This window comes from Eumetopias jubatus, unplaced genomic scaffold, assembly GCF_037043125.1.
Source record: "Eumetopias jubatus isolate StellerSeaLion01/CBP00866 unplaced genomic scaffold, mEumJub1_p1.0 scaffold_15, whole genome shotgun sequence".
NCBI lineage: Eukaryota > Metazoa > Chordata > Mammalia > Carnivora > Otariidae > Eumetopias > Eumetopias jubatus.
Genome location: NW_028274821.1, coordinates 85,301,173 through 85,322,446, shown reverse-complemented (window position 1 = coordinate 85,322,446; position 21,274 = coordinate 85,301,173). Strand labels below are relative to the sequence as shown.

Here is a 21,274-nt window from a genome sequence, read left to right as displayed (position 1 = left end):
CTAGGCATGCCTATTTACGCTCCCAGCTACATCCTTTATAAATCCAGCAGCTTCTGTCCAGGGGCTAAAGTCAGTACTCAGTGACTCTCTAACTCTGCCTAGGCACCTGAAGCATTTGAAAGTTGCTTCTAGAATTTGGAATTAGCCAAGAGCAAGTGTGGCTGTTCAACAAAAGGATATAGAGGTACAGTGGAGAACTTCTCAAGATTGTAGTGAAAAGGCAAACCCAACATCTTGTTCTTAACCTACTATTGCTGTTTGCCCTCAGCATATGATAGATGGGACCAGTGTGCTTGTCTCTGTAGTTCGTGGAAAAGAGGTATTTCAGTACAGTGCGTGGTCTCGGGAAGGTCAACACTCTGAATTTAGGAGGCAGGAGATTCTACTCTGAGCCCCAGACAGATAAGAACAACACATCTCCCATATTCATTATCACACACTACAGTTGCTCATAGGAGTTGTTGGGGGGCATGTTTGCTAACTACATAACACGTAAGAATGTCTAATGTCTATGTTCCTGAGGAAAATTGTCTGGTGCTGAGATTCTCAGTGGGTTTTCATTATCTTCTCTGTAGACCTTCTTCGTTTTTCCCTAGGACTTACTAATGAACAAAGAATATGTTTGTGTCAGTTGGAATGTTGATATTTGTTAGAGTAGAAAACATTTTGGGGTATCAGCTTCTTTTCCTCCTGGAAAAAGCCTTTTTTTTTTTTTTTTTTTGCTATTAAGCTTTCACTTAATTGTTGACTTGGGCATTATGGACCTGTAATAACAAAACAGGTATAATGGAAAATTTGCATACATTGATATTTTCCTAGATTTTGATTACCATTTCTTCAAATTTTTTCTTTCCTGATTTTAACATTGGACGAGATCCTAATTGAGAAGAGGGTGAGGGCAGAGACTGTTCCCTACTGAAAAACTGTGAAAGATTTCGCAGCTGGATAAATGATAGGAAAAATCTGTTTCCCTTGCCTCCTGCCAAGCTCCAAATTGTGTTTTCATAATAAATAAATGGGGTGCTTAGACTTTAAGTTCTTCTCACAGACATGAAAAAAGTAAGCCATTCTTTCATTAAAATCAAAGTGTGTGCTGCTTACAAGATTCCCATAGGCAACTTCCAGGACAGGCTAACTGCTACCAGATTAGCCCTTCTATCATAAATGACTGGAAAACTGTCCAAAATATAAGAAACTGTTCTCAGACACTGGAAATCAGGCAGCACAGGACGTGAGCCCTGAGAGAAGGGAAAGAAATGAGGTGAGACTTACTATCACTTCAGCTTTCTTCAGAGTTTCCCAAGGAGAGTGTAGCAGGCTCAGCAAGCTCAGAGACAGAAATCAGAGTTGGAGGAAGCTGAAATGTACAATAAATTAAGTGTGAGAGGTGGGAGCTACACTGAGAAAAACCTCCAGAAAGAGGCTCTCAAATCTTCCGTTGTATACTAAGCTGTGCATGCCTACAGTGGGACCTCACAAGTGTGGTCAAAGCACAACTACAAGGGTGCTGTAATCTGGAGTTCTGGCCAACCAGAGGGGAGCTTCCGGGGCATGTAGCAGTGACTCCACAAAGGCCGTATCTTAGGAGTAAGGTTAAACTAGCCCTAGATTAATAACTGCTCTAATCCTTGCCTAATAAAGCCTTTTTTTTTTAAGTTTTTACTTTAATTCCAGTTGGTTAACATACAGTGTTATATTAGTTTCAGGTGTACAATATAGTGATTGCCGAATAGACCTTTAAAAGGAGTCCTAAAGGGGCGCCAGGGTGGCTCAGTCATTAAGCGTGTCCACCTTCGGCTCAGGTCATGATCCCAGGGTCCTGGGATCGAGCCCCGCATCGGGCTCCCTGCCCTGCGGGAAGCCTGCTTCTCCCTCTCCCACTCCCCCTGCTTGTGTTCCCTCTCTCACTGTCTCTTTCTCTGTCAAAAAATAAATAAAATCTTAAAAAAAAAAAAAAAAAGTCCTGAAAAGGGGCGCTTGGTTGGCCTAGTTGGTTAGGCGTCTGCCTTCAGCTCAGGTCATGATCCCAAGGTCCTGGGATTGAGCCCCATGTCCAGCACCCTGCTCAGCGAGAGAGTCTGCTTTTCCCTCCCTCAGACCCTCCCCACTGTTTTTTCTCTCACTTGCTCTCTCTCTCTCTCAAATGAATAAGTAAAAAAAAAAAATCTTAAAAAAAAAAAAAGGAGTCCTAAAAGGATCAAAATGACCCACAAGTAAATTAACTGGCTGTTAGAATAAAGCCCAATATTCTCTAAAGGATGATGACAGAATGCAAACAACCCATGATGTAATGTCTGTAGTGTCCAGCATTCAATAAGAAATTACCAGATATGCAAAGAAACAGGAAAATGTGTCCTGTAAGTATGAGAAAAACAGAATTAGCAGATAAGTACTTTTAAAATAGTTATTATAAATGTGTTTAAAGATTTAAAGGAAAACAAGAACTCAAAAAGAAGAGAAATGGAAACGACTAAAAAAGACCCAAATGAAAATTTTAGAGCTGAGAAATACAATACCTGAATCAACACTGATGTGACCAGATTAGGAAATCAGTTTAAAAGGTCAGTGTGTTAGTTACCTATTGCCATATAACAAATTGCCCCAAAACTTGGTGGCTTAAAACAACAATTAACATTTACTACTTCACAGTATTGTGGTCAGGAATCTAGCACGTCTTAGCTGGGTCCTCTCACTGAGGGTCTCCTGAGGTTGCAGTCAGGGCCACAATCCTCTCAAGATCCAGTTGGGGTAGGATCTGCTTCCAAGCTCACTGAGTAGTTGCTGGCAGAGTTCATTTCTTTGTGAACACCTGCAGTTCCTTGCCACACAGCCCTCTCCATAGGTGAGCTCACAAGATGGCAGCTGGCTTCAACAAAATAACCAAGAGTAAAAGAGTATTAGCAAGGAAGAAGTCACTGTCATTTATAACCTAACCTTAGAAATGGCTTAGAAATACACTTTTACTGAATTTTATTCATCAGAAGTAAGTCACGAGGGACACCTGGGTGGCTCAGTCAGTTAAGCATCTGCCCTTAGCTCAGGTCATGATCCCGGGGTCCTGGGATCAAGCCCCCATGTCAGGCTCCCTGCTCAGTGGGGAGTCTGCTTCTCCTGCACCCTCTGCCCCTCCCCACCCCGCTTGAGCTCACTCTCTCTCTCAAATAAATAAATAAATCTTTAAAAAAAAAAAAAGTAAGTCATTAGGTCTAGGCCACACACAAGACAAGGAGATGACACAGAGTATGAAAAGCAGCAGACAGGATCACTGGGGACTACTTCAGAATCAGCCTATCACAATCAGTAAACTTTAAGACAGGATAATAAAACTATTCAGACTGAAGCACAGAGACAAAAAAATCGATGAGAAGAACAGACTGGAATAATATCAAGTGTTCTTTTTAAAGATTTTATTTATTTATTTGACAGAGAGCTACACAGTGAGAGGGGAACACAAGCAGGGGGAGTGGGAGAGGGAGAAGCAGGCTTCCTGTGGAGCAGGAAGCCCGACGCAGGGCTCAATCCCAGGTCTCTGAGATCATGACCTGAGCCAAAGGCAGACGCTTAATGACTGAGCCAACCCAGGTGCCCCAATATCAAGTGTTCTAACATACAAGTAATTTAGTCTCAGGGATGGAGGAGAAAACTATTCCAGATTTGATTTAGAATACCAGTCCACCAATTTTGGAAGACCACTGAAGGCCAAACAGGATAAATACAGAGAAAACCGCATCAAGACACCCATCATAATGAAATTGCTGAAAACCAGTGATAAAGAAAAATTCTTAAGAACAGCCAGAGAGGGGCACCTGATGGCTCAGTTGGTTAAGCGTCTGACTCTTAATTTTGGCTCAGGTCATGATTTCAAGGTTGTGAGATTGAGCCCCACATCTGGCTCCATGCTCCATGGGGAGGCTGCTTGAGATTCTCTCCTTCTGCCCCTCCTCCTGTTCGTACTCACTGTCTCTGTCTCTCTCAAATAAATAAATCTTTAAAAAAGGGGGGGACACCTGGGTGGCTCAGTCAGATAAGTGTCTGCCTTCAGCTCAAACCATGATCTCAGGGTCCTGGGATCGAGCCCCACATTGGGCTCCCGGCTTTGCAGGGAGTCTGCTTCTCCCTCTGCCCCTCCCCCCTACTTGTTCTCTCTTGCTCTCTCTCAAATAAATCTTAAAAAAATAAAAATAAAAAATAAAACAGCCAGGGAAACCAAGATAAGAATGATTGCTGACTTCTTATCAGAAATAATGCAATCCAGAAGACAATGGAGTGACATCTCTTAAAGTGCTAAAAGAAAATCTGCCAATCTAGAATTCTGTATTCCATGAAAATGTCCTTCAGAAATGAAAGTGAAAAAAAAAAAAGAAATGAAAGTGAAATAAAGACATTTTCAGACACTCAAAAGATGAAAGAATGTATTGCCATTAAGCCTTCACTACAAGAAAGGTTAAAGGCTGGAGGGGGCGGAAATGCCAGATAGAAACCCAGATCTACACAAGGAGCACTCAAAATGTCATTATTAGCAACTGCACAGAATGAACCAAGGAAAAGGAAATAAGCAAGAGAGGCCTCTGAACAGGGATTGGCAAACTATGGCCCAAAGGTAAATCTAGCCTACCACCTGTGAGCTAAGAATGGTTTTTACAGGTGAACATTTGCAATTGATTTGATGATAGGGAACACTAACTGTGAATTCCATTTAAGCAAAGTTATCTACCACCTGGAAAAAATTCTATCCTTCTCTTTAGTAGACCTGTATTACACCCGCCAAAAAATGCATTTGACTGTTAAATTTCAAATTTTGGCAATAAGAAATTTGGAAATTTTTTTTCTCTCATAAGTATCTATGAAATGTCCTTAATTCTGCTCTTGGCCTGCAAAGCCTATTTTATTTACTATATGGTCCTTTTCAGGAAAGGTTTGCTTGTCTTAGAGAGTGGAAGTAAAAAGACAAAGGGAACCTACCATATACCAGTCAGTGTCCCACATGCTTTATATGCACTATTTAATTTTTACAACAGCTCTGTGAGGTTTTATATGCATTTATTATAGAATTCTAGAATTGTTGATTTTATCCTAGCAACAATGCTATGAGGCCAAGTTTATTCCTATTTTAAAGTACTGAGGAAACTGGGACTCAAAGAAGTTACATAACTTGTCCAAAGTTGAACAACATGGGGCATTAGGGGCACTGACCCCCACATAGTCAAAAATCTGTGTATAGCTTTTGACTCCCCCAAAACTTAACTAATAGCAGGTAGTTGACCAGAAGCCTTACTGGTAACATAAACAGTAGATCAACATGTTTTGTACATCATATGTATTACGTTATATACTGTATTCTACAATAAAGTAAGCTAGAGAAAAGAAAATTTTAAGAAAATCATAAGGATTACTTGTGAAAATACATTTATGATACTGTACTGTATTTGTTGATACCATAAGTTTATATACCTAATGAAAAAACTCTAGTAATGAGTGAACCCACACAGTTCAAACCCATGTTGTTCAATGGTCAATTGTATAAATGGTAAGAGGTTTATATTCTCTCTGCCACTGACACGAAGCCAAGGCACTTAAACAGAGTATCCCATGCCCCAACTCAGACTCTATAAAGTCGTCTTTTTTAACAAATTTCAACCATGCTTGATTTTCTGGTTTTTCATCCTAAAGGATATTAAATGTGGAAAATTAGAAGAGGGAGAGAAAGAATGACAATAAAGACAATGGGAAGTAAAAATTTACAAGAGTTGACCAAAACAAAAACTATTAAAAAGCAATCCAAGAACTCAGCAGAGTAGTACGGCAGCATAGAACTATTTTGTGGCAAGACAGAGAGCCTTTTGCAACCCCAAGGAAATCGTAATATTCCGTACCTATAAAGATGAACATAACACAGTAATTTTATTTTCCTTATACTCTAATCCAGGAGGAAATTTTGTAATGTGAAATGTTAATGCTTAAAATTAAAAAAGGCTTTTTTTTGCACAAAGCTAACACTAGCTGTCTGCTCTAAAGATTCTGGATAGATGGGGTTTCATGTGTTGTAATTTAGCCTCCCAAGGGTACTTGGAAACTCAGACTTTTTGTCACAAACTGTGGAAGAATGTCCAGATACAAAACTTGTTTCTTGTCTGTCTACCTCTCTAAAAGCTAAAGGGTAAAACTCAAACAGTACTTGATTACTGAAATGCCATATGATATTTTGTCAGAACAGCTTGCACATGAATCGAAGAATCAAAAGACTCCATAAACCATTGTTCTTAGTTCATTTCCTGAAGTACACATAAGCATTTCTGCTGCATATGAGAGTGGAATACTTGTCTCAAGGAAAAGCACTCATACGGTTGTTTGGGTTGCAAGCTGAACTAGCCATTTATTTCACAGAACACTTTTACTTGAAAGAAGCAGACAAACCCATGGTTATTCCAATCTGAGTACTTAGCAGACATTTTCCTGAAAATGAAGGAGGGAAGCCCTTCACTTCAAGGAAAGAAGTGATAATATTTGATACCAATGATGAAATGCAAGATTTAAGGTGACAGAATTTTGGAAAACTTGTATCTGTCACTGGGCTTGGTTTCTCATAGCTTAAAAGACTTTTCTAATGAGATCGGTGGTATTAATGAATGTGATTTTTTTGTGATACTTTCTGCCTAATGAAATGTGTCCACATTTGGAAGACCTGCATAACTCCATGAACCAGTATTTTCCAGACTACTGCACGATGTTACAAAAATCATTCAAGAGTAAAAGATTCATTCAAAGTGCCAGACCAAAAACAAAACAACAACAACAACAACAAAAGTGCCAGACAGACCAATGGATTTTAATGTAATAGACGACAACGTTTATTAATGTGGTTTTAGATTCCATATTGCAACTACTCTTTAAGAAACTACCATGTATCAAGTTTGACATAGTATCAAAAAAAAATACTTGCAAAGACGAATATTATAATATGCCTTCCTTTTCCTAAAACATATCGTGTGAGCCTGGCTTTCTTTCATATGCTTCAGCCAAAACAGTATATCACAACAGACAGAATGCAGAAGCAGATAGGATAATCCAGCTATTTTCAAAAATATAAAATAATTCCATTCATTAAACTTTTTGTTTGGGGAAATACCAGGGTTTTTCCATTTTAAAAAAATACATTATATTAATGGGCTTGTTGTTATTTTTAATGAACTAAATATTTTTTAAATTTCTCAGTTTTAATTTCTAATGCAACAAATACTGATAGAATTCACACAAAAGCTTTTTGGGCTCCTCATTAATGTCTGTGATGTAAAGCGAGTCTGAGACCAAAGTTTGAGAACTGCTGATCGAGTGTCTTGAAAATCATCTTAAGAAATTTGGACTTTATTGTGAGGACAACAGGAAAAGAAGCCAAGCAGGGGTTTAGGGGAGTGATGTGACCGGATATGTGTTACAGAAGTATGACTCCTGTGGGTAGATGTTTGGGTCTGAAGAAGTCATGATCAAAAGTAGGCAAACCAGAGAGGAGGCAAGACGGTCGGGACCTGGGTGAAGGCTATGGCCACAGGATGGAAGGGGGCAGAAGACGGGTATGTGAGCGCCATTTAGGAGACCGGGTGCCTGGAACAGGAAATGTTGACATCGATTCTGGAAATGCTGCACGGTAGGCATGTGAAGATGACAGCAGTCCTCAGTGGCCGGCTCGAAACCCTGGAGAAAGGTCTAGGCCTGATTTCTGCTTCAGGATCATCAACATGAGTAGTAATTAAAACCTAAGGGGCAAACCTGGAAGAGGAGAAATGCAGAGTTAGAAGGAACAACGGTCAAGCACAGGACACTGGGAAGACTGTCTTTTAAGGGACAGATGAAGGACAGGGTCACAGACGTATGAGAAGCAGATGGGCTGGAAACGCCTACTGAAGGGTCAGGTAACTGTGGTTGGGTGGAAATCCAGGGAAAAGAGTTCAGGGAGAAGGATCAAATACAGCTGAGAAGCCAAACAAACGGCTGGGAAGTACCTACTGGGTCTCTCAACATAAAGGTCGCAGTGACCTTAGCAAGAATGTTTTCAATAAATTAGAGGAAGGAGGGGAATCACATTGCCATGGGAGTTTTTATAATCAGAGAGCTTTAATTATGTTTTTAGGAAGGAGCCAAAGAGTAAGAGAGAGAAGGTTTGAAAAATGCAGGCAGAACGTAAGTAGGTCAGACTCGGCCCCTGCTCTAAAGGTCAAAGAGGTCATTAGAGTTCCCCAGGCCTCTGCCCTGTAGGAGTGCTAGGGAAGCCAGCCAGCCTTTGCCAGTTGAATTACATCGACCTGAAGCTCCTACAGGCAGCTCAGAACTGCTGCTTACGGTGGAGGCTGGATCCAGAGGGGGTTTTCAGCCTAGAAACCAGAGAATTCCAGCCCATCCTTTCCTCCAGGGTCTATGGAAAGGTACAGCTTTGCCTAAAAGAACGCGTGTTCCCATTTGTTTCCCCCAAGAAATCCAATAAGAACTCTCCACTTCCTTCCAGGCCAGAGGAACCAGAGGAGATCAGACCCTGGAAACCCAGTTTTAAAATGTATCCAATCTGTAGTAGCTGTTACAGTTTATAAATGTTTGTTTTCCTTCTTTGTTTGAGTCCACCTTGGCAGGGAGAATGAATTTTGGCTAAGATACACTGATTTGCAAGGAGGCCTTTAGAAAATATAAAGACAGCAAGGGATTGGGAACCCGCCCCATAGAGTTTGAGTGCTACTTCTGCCACTTAGAATCTTGGGACAATACAAACACAAATTACAAATGCCTTAAAACTCAGTTTCCTCAAAAACAACCCAATTCAAAAGTGGGCTAAGGACTTGAATAGACATTTCTCCAAAGAAGATATACAAATGGCCAATAAACTTATGAAAAGATGTTCAACATCATTAGTCATTAGGGAAATCAAAACCACACTGAGATACTGTTTCATACCCATTAGGATGGCTGTTATTAAAGAAAAAGGAAAAAAATAAATGTGACGATGTGGAGAAATCAGAACCCTCATGGAATCCTAGTGGGAAGGTGAAACAGTGCGGCCAGTGCACAAAACAGTTTGGCTCAGAAAGTTAAACATAGAATTGCCATATGGTTGGCCAGTTCCACTTCTGTGTATATGCCCAGAAGATCGGAAAGCAGAGGCTCAAATAGACATGGCATCACTGTTCCCAAGAGCCAAAAGGTAGAAACAACTTAAATGTCTGTCCACCTCCAGGTGAGTGGATAAACAAAATGTGGTAGATACATAAACTGGAATATTATTCAGCCTTGAATGAAATTCTGATACATGGTCCACAGCATGGATGAACCTTGAAAACCATGCTAAATGAAATAAGCCAGACACAAAAGGACAAATACTGTATGATTCCACTGATATTTGTCACCTAGAATAGGCAAGCTCATAGATACGGAAAGTAAAATAGAGTTTACCAGCAGCTGAGAGAAGGGAAAAAGGGACGGTGCTGTTTAGTGAGTACAGAATGTCTATTTGGGATGATGGAAAACTGGAAATGGATAGTGGTTGTGGTTGTAGAACATTGTAAACACACTTTATATAATTTAAGTTTCCACTTAAACTTAATGCTTGAATAGTAATTTTTACCACAATTTTTTTAAAAAAGAAGTGTTTCCTTCTCAGTAAAATTAGAATTCTCCTCTTAAAATTTTTTTAAAAAAGGCATCCATGCCTGATATAAAGGAATTGAGAAATAATCCAAATCCTCAAAGATGTCTTTCATAGCTTTATTGATAATACTGGCGATTTTATAAATACCTCAAATGCCCATGAGAGCATGAACCTTGGCACATATCCACTTGTTAACTTGTTGCAAAAGAATGCACCCGTTGAAAAACATGGTTGTAGAGACTGTGTAGCAACATGGAAAGGGCTATGGTAAAATGTTAACTAAAGAAAAAAAAAAAAAAAAAAAAGCCCAGGGGTGCCTAGGTGGCTCAATCTGGCTTCGGCTCGTGTCATTATCCCAGGGTCCTCGGATCGAGCCCCGCACTGGGCTCCCTGCTCAGCAGGGAGCCTATTTCTCCCCCTGCCTGCCGCTCCCCCTGCTTGTGCGCTCTCTCTCACTCACTCTGTCTGACAAATTAATAAAAATCTTAAAAGAGAAAGAAGGAAATGAATATGTAGTGTAAATACATTTTTACATATCCAGATTTCCATTTCAGTATTCAGAAGCAAATGTATAGTTGCGGTGTCTGCCCTGAGCCTGTGACCAGTGCTTAGATGCCCATTTTATGCCCCATTATATTGCATTTTATTCCTACAACACTAAAAGCAAATCTGCTCAAAGGCGGCCCAATTAAAAACAAAATCTCCAAAATCATGAGGATTTTCTGTTTGAATATCTGTTCCATCACAGTTGTAAGAATGATTGCCACCACCATTGAGCCCCACTATATCTGGGTGCTGTGGGAGATGCCTGAGGGCAAACCTGGGTGCCTGCAGGGACAGTGTCTTGTTCAGGTCCTGCCGCAGGAACACAGCGGAGCTGGAATTTCATCCTCAGCCTGAGTCCAGAGCTTACACTCTTCCCCTTTGCCTCCCAGGCCCTTGTCATGCCTTAGTTTCCAAGTAGAATTTAAAATACAAGCAAAATAATTCAGACTACTTGGAATATTAGATTTTGCATTTTCTTTTCAATCATCCTGATACATACTTTTTTCTCAACTGGCATTTTTACAAAGACACTTTGCCCCTCTGGCTTCCCCATCCCCATGAAAACTGACGTTCTCTGAATTTTCAAGGATAACCTGCCCAGCCCAGATTCCTTCTAACATCCCAGGACAGATGCCCTGGTAGGCTGCAGCTGGGGAGGTCATTTGCCCCCTCTTCCTCCCTTACCAAAGGTGAGCCGGGAGGTGCCTAAGGCGGATAAAGTGTTTGATAACAGACTTTTCTTAATCTGTTTTTAGCCTGTTCAGTCGGTGTTGAAATACCAGTGATTCCTTCTTCCCTGCTTCCTCCTCTGGTGGAAGTTTACCATGTAGCATGTAGCATGCCTTAAAGATACCACCTCTTCCAGGTACTCGTTGTCTAGAAGTAGTTCTGTAAAGCCGTCCTAATGAGTCCAATGACTCATGTTTATTGATAGATTTGTTTCCAGCAAGAGGTCAACTAACTTGTTACTCCTTAATATATGGGTTTGGGACTAGGTGAAATTACACAAGTGTGAATCCTGCTTATTAACTGTTATTCTGTCATAAAACAGTCCCCAAGTCCTGCCAACGTTTTCTTCTCCTCCGTTCTCAAGTCAGTCCCTTTCTCAGCCTCCTTTTTGCCTCTGTCCAGCTCAAAACTGCATACACTCCTACCGGGGCAACTGTGGTGGCGGATCTCCCTGCCTCCTGGCCCTGGGGAGCCAGGGGGAACCCCCAAAAGCACAGTTTGACCATTTACTTTATTGCCCAGCTTTCCGACCCACTAGTGGCTCCCTCAGCTGGTGACTCCAGCATACCCACGCCTTCGTGCCCTGCCGCGTGTCACCCCCTGCCCGCCCACTGCATGTGACTGTCTGCTCCGATCTCCCCAGACACCTGCTGCCTCCTGCCCCGGAACATTGTCCCGGCTCTGCTGCATTCTTCTCCACCCCTACCCTTACCCAGCTCACTCCCCATCCTCCTTTAAGACTGCCCCAGTGTCAGCTCCTCCAAGAAACTATGTCTGCTCTCCCTTCCCTGCCTGGGCCATCCGCCTCCACCTGCAGTCTCCGTGCAGCAACCTGCACTTAGCACCCTCTTGGCGCTCACTCTTCTCACCTCTGTTCATTCCTCTGGCCCTTGCATAAGCCTGTGCTGCTGGCGGGGCCTGAACGGAGTAAAACTTCCCTTCTGGCCACCAAGCAAAACGGATCCCTGGAGTGGGTGCAAAGTCCTCACAGCAAAAACTCTGTTGGACTGAGTCGGTCCCATGTCCCATGGCTCCTGTATGAGTGAAACCGTGGCTGCTGATTTTAAGCTGAGCTTATGCACCAGAGCTGTCCCTTGAAATTTCTCCCACAGTGTATGAAAGGGCTCTGTGCTGTCACTGTCTCACCACACCTCATCCCAGTTACTAACATCTGTGGCTCTGTAATCATCACCAAAGTACAAGTCCTGCAGATAACATTCTCAGAGCTCTTGTCTCTCTGTGACGTGAATGCTTTCCCTGGAAAGGACAAATAAATCAGAGGCTTCAGAGAGATGGTAAGTGGCAGACTCTTCATCATTCCTTTGAGCTTCACTCTTCCTTGGGGCTCTGGAATGAGCACCAGGGACAGACACGGAACACACGCAGGAAAATACAGATGTCACCTGGCCCAAATATGCAGGCTTTCAGGAGACTTGACTTGGGATGTTTTCTTTTTGTTTTTCATGTGACTGTGGTGCAGATGAGCTGCAGGCCTCCCCTCTATAAGCCCGCCGCCGCCGGTATACTCCACAGGCAGTGTGATCCCAAGAGGACAGTGTTAGGGTTTCCAGAGGCTCCCAGGCCAGTGCAAACTGCATATCACACATGCTACGTATAGATTTGGCTCTACCTAAAGAGTGCAGAAAAGGTTTTTAATAGCATCTCAGTTGTCTGGGCAAAACAGGGTCTAGCATCCTGAGGTTTGGTTTGGTTTTGTCAGTGACAAGTGGGAGCAGGTGGTATAGACAGTCCATGAGATCCCTTATCAGAGTGGTCAGCGAACCCTGAAGCTTCAGGTCAACGGGCCTCCCTGAGACCTTCTGGTCCTTTTTAGCCCCAGGCCCTGGTGTCTGTGTCTGTCGTGTCCGCAGTAAGGCCTCCTGGAGGGCGTGTCTCTGTCCTTCACGGCCCTGTGACCTTCATGGATGTCTCTGCTTGGTCACAGCATGGCCAACAGATAAATGCATTGTCCTTCTACACAGTGAGCTCACCACCAAGACTCTACTCTTCCAAAATGGTCCTGTGAAAATGAACACATGCACGTACATACCAGTCTATTTATGTGAGATTCACTTTCTTATCAGAAACAAGTAATTTACATATTAAAAGGATGATTAGCTTCTGGCTAAGAATTCTGACATTTTAGTACCACTATTTAGAATCAGGCTAAATTTGTCAAGTGACTGAAAGTGAGGTTTTTCAGAAATTATTAGCTAATTTTTTCAATATAGGATTTATAGTCACATTAGTATATCATAATGATGTTTCCAGGATAAAATACCAGCAGCTCAACTTTTCTGGCCACAAATGTACAACATATATCAGTTTATTTTTGGAGATCTGAAGAATTAGCTACTGTAAATAAAGTCCCCAAGAAGATTTCTCCGGGAAAGAGGTGAACTTACAGTAATATGGGTGATATATTATTAATTAATAACTATGACCAGTGCTGCTTCAATTAAAAGGAAAATGGATGAGAAGGCCTATTAGAAAGGATATGCTTAATCTCACCAGCCCTGAGGTCTACAGAGCAGACTAGGGAAGGTTGTTTCTAAGGCTGTCTGCAGGAGGATGTCACCAGCTGCTCCCCAGTCTGGGAACTGCTGAGCACTGACTACGTGTCTCTCGGAAGCATTGCTCATTTGGTTGCCAGTAATGGAAACCAACTTCAAAATAGCTTAAGGAGAAAGAGGACTTTCTTGGAGGGCCACAGAGTCTCCCATAACTCAAGGGCAGCATGTGCTGATGGGCCGGGGAGGGCTTCCCTTGGGACTGAGACAGGCTGGCATCCGTGTCTGCTTAGAAGAGGGAATCTGGCATGTCTGGCCCAAAGGACAGGCACATGGCACCTGTCTGCAGGCGTCACAATCTAGTAAGCAGGTTTCTCTGACCGGCCACGTATGGTACAGGAGGCTGCCTGAGAAGGGCGCCTAGAAGTATACCTATGAAGCCTCGCCCAAGGAGGCACCAGGTGAGCTGAGTCACCCAGGATCGGCAGCCCTTTTCCAGACAGTTTAGCAAGAGAGGACATGCCAGGCCTAGGCTGGTGGGAGTGTGCAGTGCCACGGGCCTGCCTGTGCATGGGAGTGAGATGAAGCGAGAGGGGTGAGGCACAAAGCAGTCCCAGAAATGACAAGGTTATTCGGAAGGTGGTGGGAAAGGGGCCTGAAAGAATTTGGTTCTGGGAGACATTCGTGTATTGAGAGGATCTGACCCCCTGAGGTCGGACAGCTGTGTGAGGTGCCGTCCTCCTTGGGTAGAAATGACTGGAGGCCCAGGAGCAGCTTCCAGGCAGGGTCATGAGGCCAGGACTCCCCAGCCCTGCAGTAGCCAGGGCTATGGAGAAGCCCCGTGAGAGCACTACCAGCAGCCTTTGTCCTTCCTGTTGCTCATTTATTTGGCTTTAAGCACAGTTATTTTATTTTTAGAGTAATAATATGGAGTTAATTGGCCTTCTGCCTTAAAGATACCACCGCTTCCATGTACTCGTTGTCTAGAAGTAGTTCTGTAAAGCCGTCCTAATGTGCTGTTGCCCTGAACACACTTGGTGGAATGAGACCTAACTAGCCATTTGATTTTGTTTGTTTGTCTTCCTGTCCATTTTCTCCTCGGCCTGTGATGAGAAAAATGACCTGCCCCCAGAAACAGTTGGCCTTCCCGCGTCCAGTTGCTCTCGCTTGAACTGGAATGCCACGGGGAGAATATGGGGTCGCCTTTCCAAGGGGAACTCACCAGAACCCCCTCAACACTGCCTTTTCTCTCTTTGTCTCTCTCCAGGTCACGCAATATTTAAACTCACGTATCTAAGCAATCACGACTATAAACACCTCTACTTTGAATCTGACGCTGCTACTGTCAATGAAATCGTGCTCAAGGTGAGTGTTCCTCCCCAGGCCGGGCACCGGGTGTGCAGGGCCGCCTTCGACACAGCCACGTCTCAGGCTGGAGGCAGCCCCCTTCCTCCCAGCACTGGACAAGGCTCCTGGGCCCAGTTTGCAGAGGACAAGCGGCTTCCTGGTCACCCAGGTGGGGAGCATCCGTACCCAGGGCCACACCACAGGTCAGCCGCCCTTCTCCCGCTTCAGACAAAGTGGACCCCTTCAGCTTCCTCCCTAACCCAGTCATCCGGGTTCTTCGTCTATTTATCCTTTTCATGCACCGCGTCCTTCCTCCCATTCATTGTCAGGAGCTCCTTGAGGCTCCTGGAATGGACTCAGAGGAGATTGTTGTTATTGGGAAAAGACGCTTAGTGTAGTCAAGATAATTTTAGCAACCTGTTCTAAACATACTCACCTCTATGCTACAATCGTATGTTGCCATAGCTCAGCAGCACTCACTGAGCACCTCCCGTGTGTGCCGGGCGAGTCCTTGGGATGTTGCAGTGACAGACCCAGGCCCTGCCGCCAGAAAGCTCTTCCTCTGTCAGAGGAGACAGACGGTAACGTTAAATTACAAAGAGATTGTTAAACAGTCACAAAGGTGCCATGTGGATGTGAAAAAGGTAAACTGACCAGGGTAGGGGGTGGTGGGGCTCAGGGAGAGCTGAACCCTGAAGGATGGATGCAAAGCACAGATTTGACCAGGCGAGCAGCGAGAAAAAGCATCTCGGTCGGAGAGCAGCCTGTGAAGGGATGGAGAGGCGGAGCGGGCACGTGTGGCTGAAGCGGAGCAGGGTGGAGAGGCCAGGTCACACAAGAGCCTTGCAAAGTGGGGACAGGCTGAGAAAGGCTGCCCGGGGGCCTTGCTGGTTTGGGAGGCCTGGGGTAGGGCCCGAGACTGAGCATCTCTAAGAAGTTCGCCGGTGCTGCCCAGGCTGTTGGTCTCTGCACCGCACTCCAAGGCACCCTGGACGAGTGGTTTCAAGAGTCCTTTCTTCCAGCCGAATCTTACGTAGACGGAACAGATAGAAACACCGAGCTGCTTGTTGCAGCAGAGCACGACTTGCAGGCAGAGGGCTCCCCACCTGTAGCCGTGTGATTCTGGCTCGTCACATCACCTCAGGGCCTCGGTGTCTCTGCCTATAAAATGGAGATCGTAGCAGGTGCACTGCCCCGCCCCAGCAAAGGGCTGCTAGAACACAGATCAAATGTGGTAACGTAAACCTACCTAGATGAGTATTCATTCTCCTCTTGAGAGTAAAAGCCATCAAGTAATAATGATGGAAGTAGCTAAGCTGGGGGCGCCTGGGTGGCTCAGTTGGTTAAGTGTCCAAGTCTTGATTTCAGCTCAGGTCATGGTCTCGGGGTACTGGGATCAAGCCCCACATCGGGCTCCTTGCTCAGCGTGGAGTCTGCTTAGGATTCTCTTTCTCCCTCTCTGTCTGCCCCTCCACCTGCTCGTGTTCTCTCTTCAGCTTTCTCTAAAATAAATAAAATAAAATAAAATTTTTTAAAAAGTAGCTAAGCCGTACTGAGGGATTGCAGAGTGCAGGGATTGCGACTACACTTTACACCTCCTTCCGCAGAACCTTCATGGTTCTGCGAGACAGTAATGGAAAATCCTTCCCATTTCCTAGATGAAAACTGAGGCCCAGAAACAGAGAAACTTAGCCAGGACCATGACTGACAGAACTGGGGACCTGACCCCAGGTTTGGCAGCTTCCAGAATTTGTGCTCCTAACCCCCTGCATGTGTGCACCCTTGAGGAGTTGAATGAGAGGTTTCAACCAAACGGCATTGTTTTGCAGATACATTTGGAGGTCAAGTCCTCATGGCTACAAAAGTAGCCTACAAAAGTAGCCTACTTTCCAAAAGTAGTAGATGAAAATGAAAAGGATAAAGCTGGGCGCCTGGGGGGCTCAGGTCGTGATCCGGGGGTCCTGGGATCGAGCCCCGCGTCGGGCTCCCTGCTCCGCGGGAGGCCTGCTTCTCCCTCTCCCACTCCCCCTGCTTGTGTTCCCTCTCTCGCTGTGTCTCTCTCTGTCAGATAAATAAATAAAAGCTAAAAAAAAGAAAAAAGAAAAGAAAAGGATAGAGCTGCTGGGGGACAGTTGGGACCAGAGCGCACCTTGGAGCAGGCGGTAGGACACAGCTCCCGCCTGCAGTGCTTGGAACCAGCGAACTAAGGGTTACTTGCCAGATTGTCACCAGACAGCACAGGGAACTTGTTCAGTGTTCGGGGACCAGGTAAAGAAATATTCCATTACCCCATCAGGGGCTGGCCTTTTTTTATAGCCAGCATTAAAATATTCAAGACTTCAGAAGGATTCTAGTAAAATTATAATCCTGTGTTTGACATCAAAATAATTTTCACAACGGCAGATTGATGACAGAAACACAGGTTTATGACTTCAGTATGAGGCTCTGCAAGAGCAAGTGCAGAGAAATCATTTTACAGGACCAAATGCTCCCTCGAAGCAGATGCTTTTCTGCAAAATCCCTGAGGCCTGTCGCCTCCCCTGAAATGACTGTTTTCATATGAAAATGTTTGTAGAAATATTGCATCATGCTCAAGACTCCAGGAGAGTCACAGCGTGCCCAGGCGTGATTTACTTAGAGAGCTAATGGTCATGATCCTGATGGAAGATTAAATTTCACTTTTTCTGTCTCTGATTTTTATAGCAATTTAAATACTTAGCCTTCTCTGCCATCCCCACAGTGTCTGAGCTTTGCACCAATACCAAGTGACTGAGGCCCCAGCCCTGTGTCCCAGAGTTTGGCCAAAATGTTTCCACCAGAGGCTCTTCCAGGAGTGGGTCTTAGACACAAGTGATGCATGTGACGGTTCTAGAATTCAGTTTGACGTAAAACGAGAGCCTTGGATGGAAACTGAAGGAGAAGATAAGGGCCAGAGGCCGATGTCCAAGAAACTGTTATGTATGTCTCCCATTTATTGAACACCAGCTGCATACAAGACATCTTACTTAACTATTCAGTCTTCGCTATTGCCCTGCAGAGTGTAGACACTATTTTCCCCATTCTGTAGATGAGGAGACAGAGGCCCACGGCTGCGGAGTGTGCGAGGGTGGAGCCTCAGCTCCAACCCCAGCCCTGAGGAGTCCCTTCCACCCCGAGCCATCATTGAGCTAAGCCATGTGTGGTCCCTAATTCTGCAGGTTTTGAGATGAATCTCAGAGGAATCATTGGTCTCTTCAAATTGGGTTCTTCTTGTGATCGAGTGATGGAGGCTGTGGCTTTATTGACCATGAAAACTCCCTATATTTTTATGCCTTAAGCTGTAAAATGCATTGAAAGTGAAACACTCTATAGTGCATAAAATTGTGCAAGTTTTAAGCCACAGCATATTAACCAGCTAATGGCAGACCAAAGGGCGTTTTTATCTTTTGATTATTACATTAATCTTCCATTAAAATTATCTATGTGATTATCACAAAGCACTGAAGATAATAAATTTAGGAGATAGTTGGCTAGTTAAGGATCATTTTTAAATGCTTTCGTCAAGTTATATGTGCCAAAAATACACTGAAAACACTAGGTTGGCTGAGTGTGCAAACAATATAATCCAAAGATGGCTCTTATTAAGAATGATAAAACCTCTGATTTCCATACATTGTCCGTAGTGTCCCAAATCGTCAGCCCGGCCCCGCGGTCCTCATGATTTATTGCTCTCAGCTGGTAACTCGGCGAGGCAGTGGGCCAAGCACGTCAGGCCTTCTGTACTCACACACCAGCCTTTAACGCCTGCTGCTGGTGACTATCAGAGCAGAAAGTTTGGAGAGGACACAGTGTTGGAGCCTCGGCCCACGGGAGGCCCGCCATCCCGCCTGCCTCCCCTGCACACCCTCAGCTTCTTTCTCGGAGGCAGCGGGGGCTGCTCCCACTCGGGGCGTGGGCACGCGACCCTCAGAGGAGAATCAGAGGTGGTGGCAGTTCTCTGTAGTCAAAAGTGTTTGGGCTTCTGGTCATAACTTACAGATATTTGAGAGCAAAGAGAAAAGGTGGTTCGCTCACGAAAAGCCCCAGCCAGAGGCTGGCAGCAGGAGCAGAGGGAGGATCAGTATCTGAGGGGGAAAAGGGGTGGGAGCACTTCTGGGGAGGCCAGGGGCCTGGGGAGCTACAGGTGTGCCAATCAAGGGGGATCCTGGCCCAGGCACTTACTAGCTCTGTGGCCTTGAGTAAAAGGACATTACCATTCTGTGCCTTGATTTTCTCGTCTGCACAATGGGATGATAGTGGCATCTGTCTCATAGGCTGTTGTGAAGGTTACGTGAGTTAGTCCTTGAAAAGCACTCCAGCAGCACTGCTGCGTCCATGCCATCCGGCCAGGGGTTCAGCCTCCGCACTGGGGCCCAGTCCCATCCCAGCACCACTGCCCTTCCCTGGCTCTGCCCACCCCACCTGGACTGGGCGCGAAGCAGTTAAGTTCCCCAGACACCCACCCACCTACGCCCGCCCCAGCCCGGCTGCCATCACGGCTGCGCTGGCATACGTGCTGCTTCTCCCCTGCCCTTGGTACACCCCAAACTCCTATTTATCTCTCAAAACCCAGCTCGCACATCCTCGGCAAGATTTCCCTGCCCCACGGTACGTCCCCGGTAGTTACCCCCTTTTTTCCTGCTCCTTCTGTCGCTGGTGTCACACGTGTCCTGCTGTTGGATACCCACTAGGCAGTGAGCTCTTCGGAGCAGGGAACGAGTCTTACTTTTCCCTCTGTCCCTCGAACCGAGCCCGGAGCCAGGCTCCGACGTGGCAGGTACTGCCCTGGGGCGCCCGGCGGCGCGCGCCTCACACGGGACTTCCACAGCCCCTCTCCTGGCTTTGACCCTGACCTCCGGGTGATCCTGGTCAGCTCGGCCCTCTTCCTGAGCCTCCTTCTTATCAAATGCACCCTGGCTGGCAGGGTGCCCGTGGGCAGGAGACAAAACCCCGTAGTTGGAAGCTCTGTACCTACCAGGGGGAGGCTGAAAGCAGAGCCTTGGGTTCAGTTGGTTTTTCATCCCTGCCATGCTCTTGTCTTTCGGACAAGGAAAGGGTGGGGGGGCTCCGGGGAGTTACGTGCAGGCCTAGGCTTGCACAGCAGGTAAGGAGCAGAACCAGGAAGCCTGGCGCATGGCCTTCTGAGAGGCAGCATGTGCTAAGGAAGGGACACAGGCTGTGGAATCCAGAAAGCTCCCCCCAACCCCCCATAGGACTGAAAGGCCCGGACCAACCACTGGTCCTCTCCAGGCCTCCTTTATCCTGTCGTAAAGTGGGCTCCGTCCCGGCCTGCCAGGTTGCTGTGATGACTCAGCTCCACGCACAAGAGAGCAGCTGGCCCTGGAGCTCCCAGCCTGGGTCAGGGCCCTTCCCTTCTTTGCCCTGAGCAAACAGAGTGGCTGCCGAGTGACCGGGCTGTGTCCTCTTGCTTTCTAGGTTAACTACATCCTGGAATCACGAGCAAGCACTGCCCGGGCTGACTATTTCGCTCAAAAACAAAGAAAACTGAACAGACGTACAAGCTTCAGCTTCCAGAAGGAGAAGAAATCAGGGCAGCAATGACACTGGCCTCCAGCCCCAATCTGTCACCATAGCTCAGAGCCTGCCTGCCAGGGTCAGGTGGCCCTAGAGCCCACCCCAAGTCCTGCAGTCCTCGGGGACAGGCCACCCCTGGCTCACAGACACAAGGCTGGGGGGCTCTTGGGGGAATGGAGCTGGGGACATCTCCACGGGACCGAAGCCTGAGTCGCAGTGGCTTTGATGAGCAGTGCCAGGGGGCCCGACGACACAGACGACACGCCCAGCCATCTTCACTGCCCGACGGCCCTGCCTGAGGATGTACATAGCCATGCCCAGACATTTCCTTGCAATTTGATCAAATTTCTTAAAACAAACAAAGAACAAAGATGTACATTTCTTTTTTCTTTTTTTTGCTTTTAATAAACAGGTGTACTCTTTATCGTGGTTGGTATGATGGGCCGTTCTTTGGGGCAGAGGACTGATCATGTCATTCTCTTTAAAACCTGTTCCCATATTGAACAGGCAGATTGGAAAAGCTATGGCTCGATTTCTCAGAAGAAATGTTTAGGGCTTAGTCAATAGTTTTAACTATGCCATTTGTTTAAATGAGTGCATTGCTTTGAGGATAGTATCTTCCTAAAGTTAGGATGGGGGGCCTGGTGGTGTGTGTCCCAGGCTCACCCCTTCAGAAACCACCTCTCCTCAGCTCGTCCTGGCACCTCTTGGGTCCAGAGACGCAGGACTGTGGGCCAAGCACGGGGGCGCTGGGAGAGTGGGGTGATGGCTGGTCTTCAGGTCACGCTGAGCTCCCGGCCAGAAGTGGGCTTTTCCATTTCTTCAATAACAAGGGTGTGTTTCAGCCAGCCATTAGTCCTGCAGGTGGAGTTTTCCTGGAATTGGCAGAATCTCTGCTCTACTGACTCAGAAGGGCCTCCGCTCCCCTTCTTCCTCTCCACGCAGTGCCTGCCTCCTTGTC

At 45.7% G+C, this 21,274-nt stretch overlaps 1 protein-coding gene across 8 annotated transcripts in view; it reads left to right on the top strand.

Moving 5' to 3' along the window:
* MAPKAP1 (MAPK associated protein 1) overlaps positions 1–20,737 on the top strand; it is a 233,574-nt gene extending 212,837 nt beyond the window's left edge. For all 8 annotated transcript variants that reach the window (XM_028107692.2, XM_028107693.2, XM_028107686.2 and 5 more), the window contains 2 exons: positions 14,681–14,778; positions 20,215–20,737. In XM_028107692.2, coding sequence (XP_027963493.1) covers positions 14,681–14,778; positions 20,215–20,340 — 224 coding nt within the window. In that variant the 3' untranslated portion in view covers positions 20,341–20,737. The remainder of the gene's footprint in view (positions 1–14,680; positions 14,779–20,214) is intronic.
* Positions 20,738–21,274: the final 537 nt, after the last annotated feature.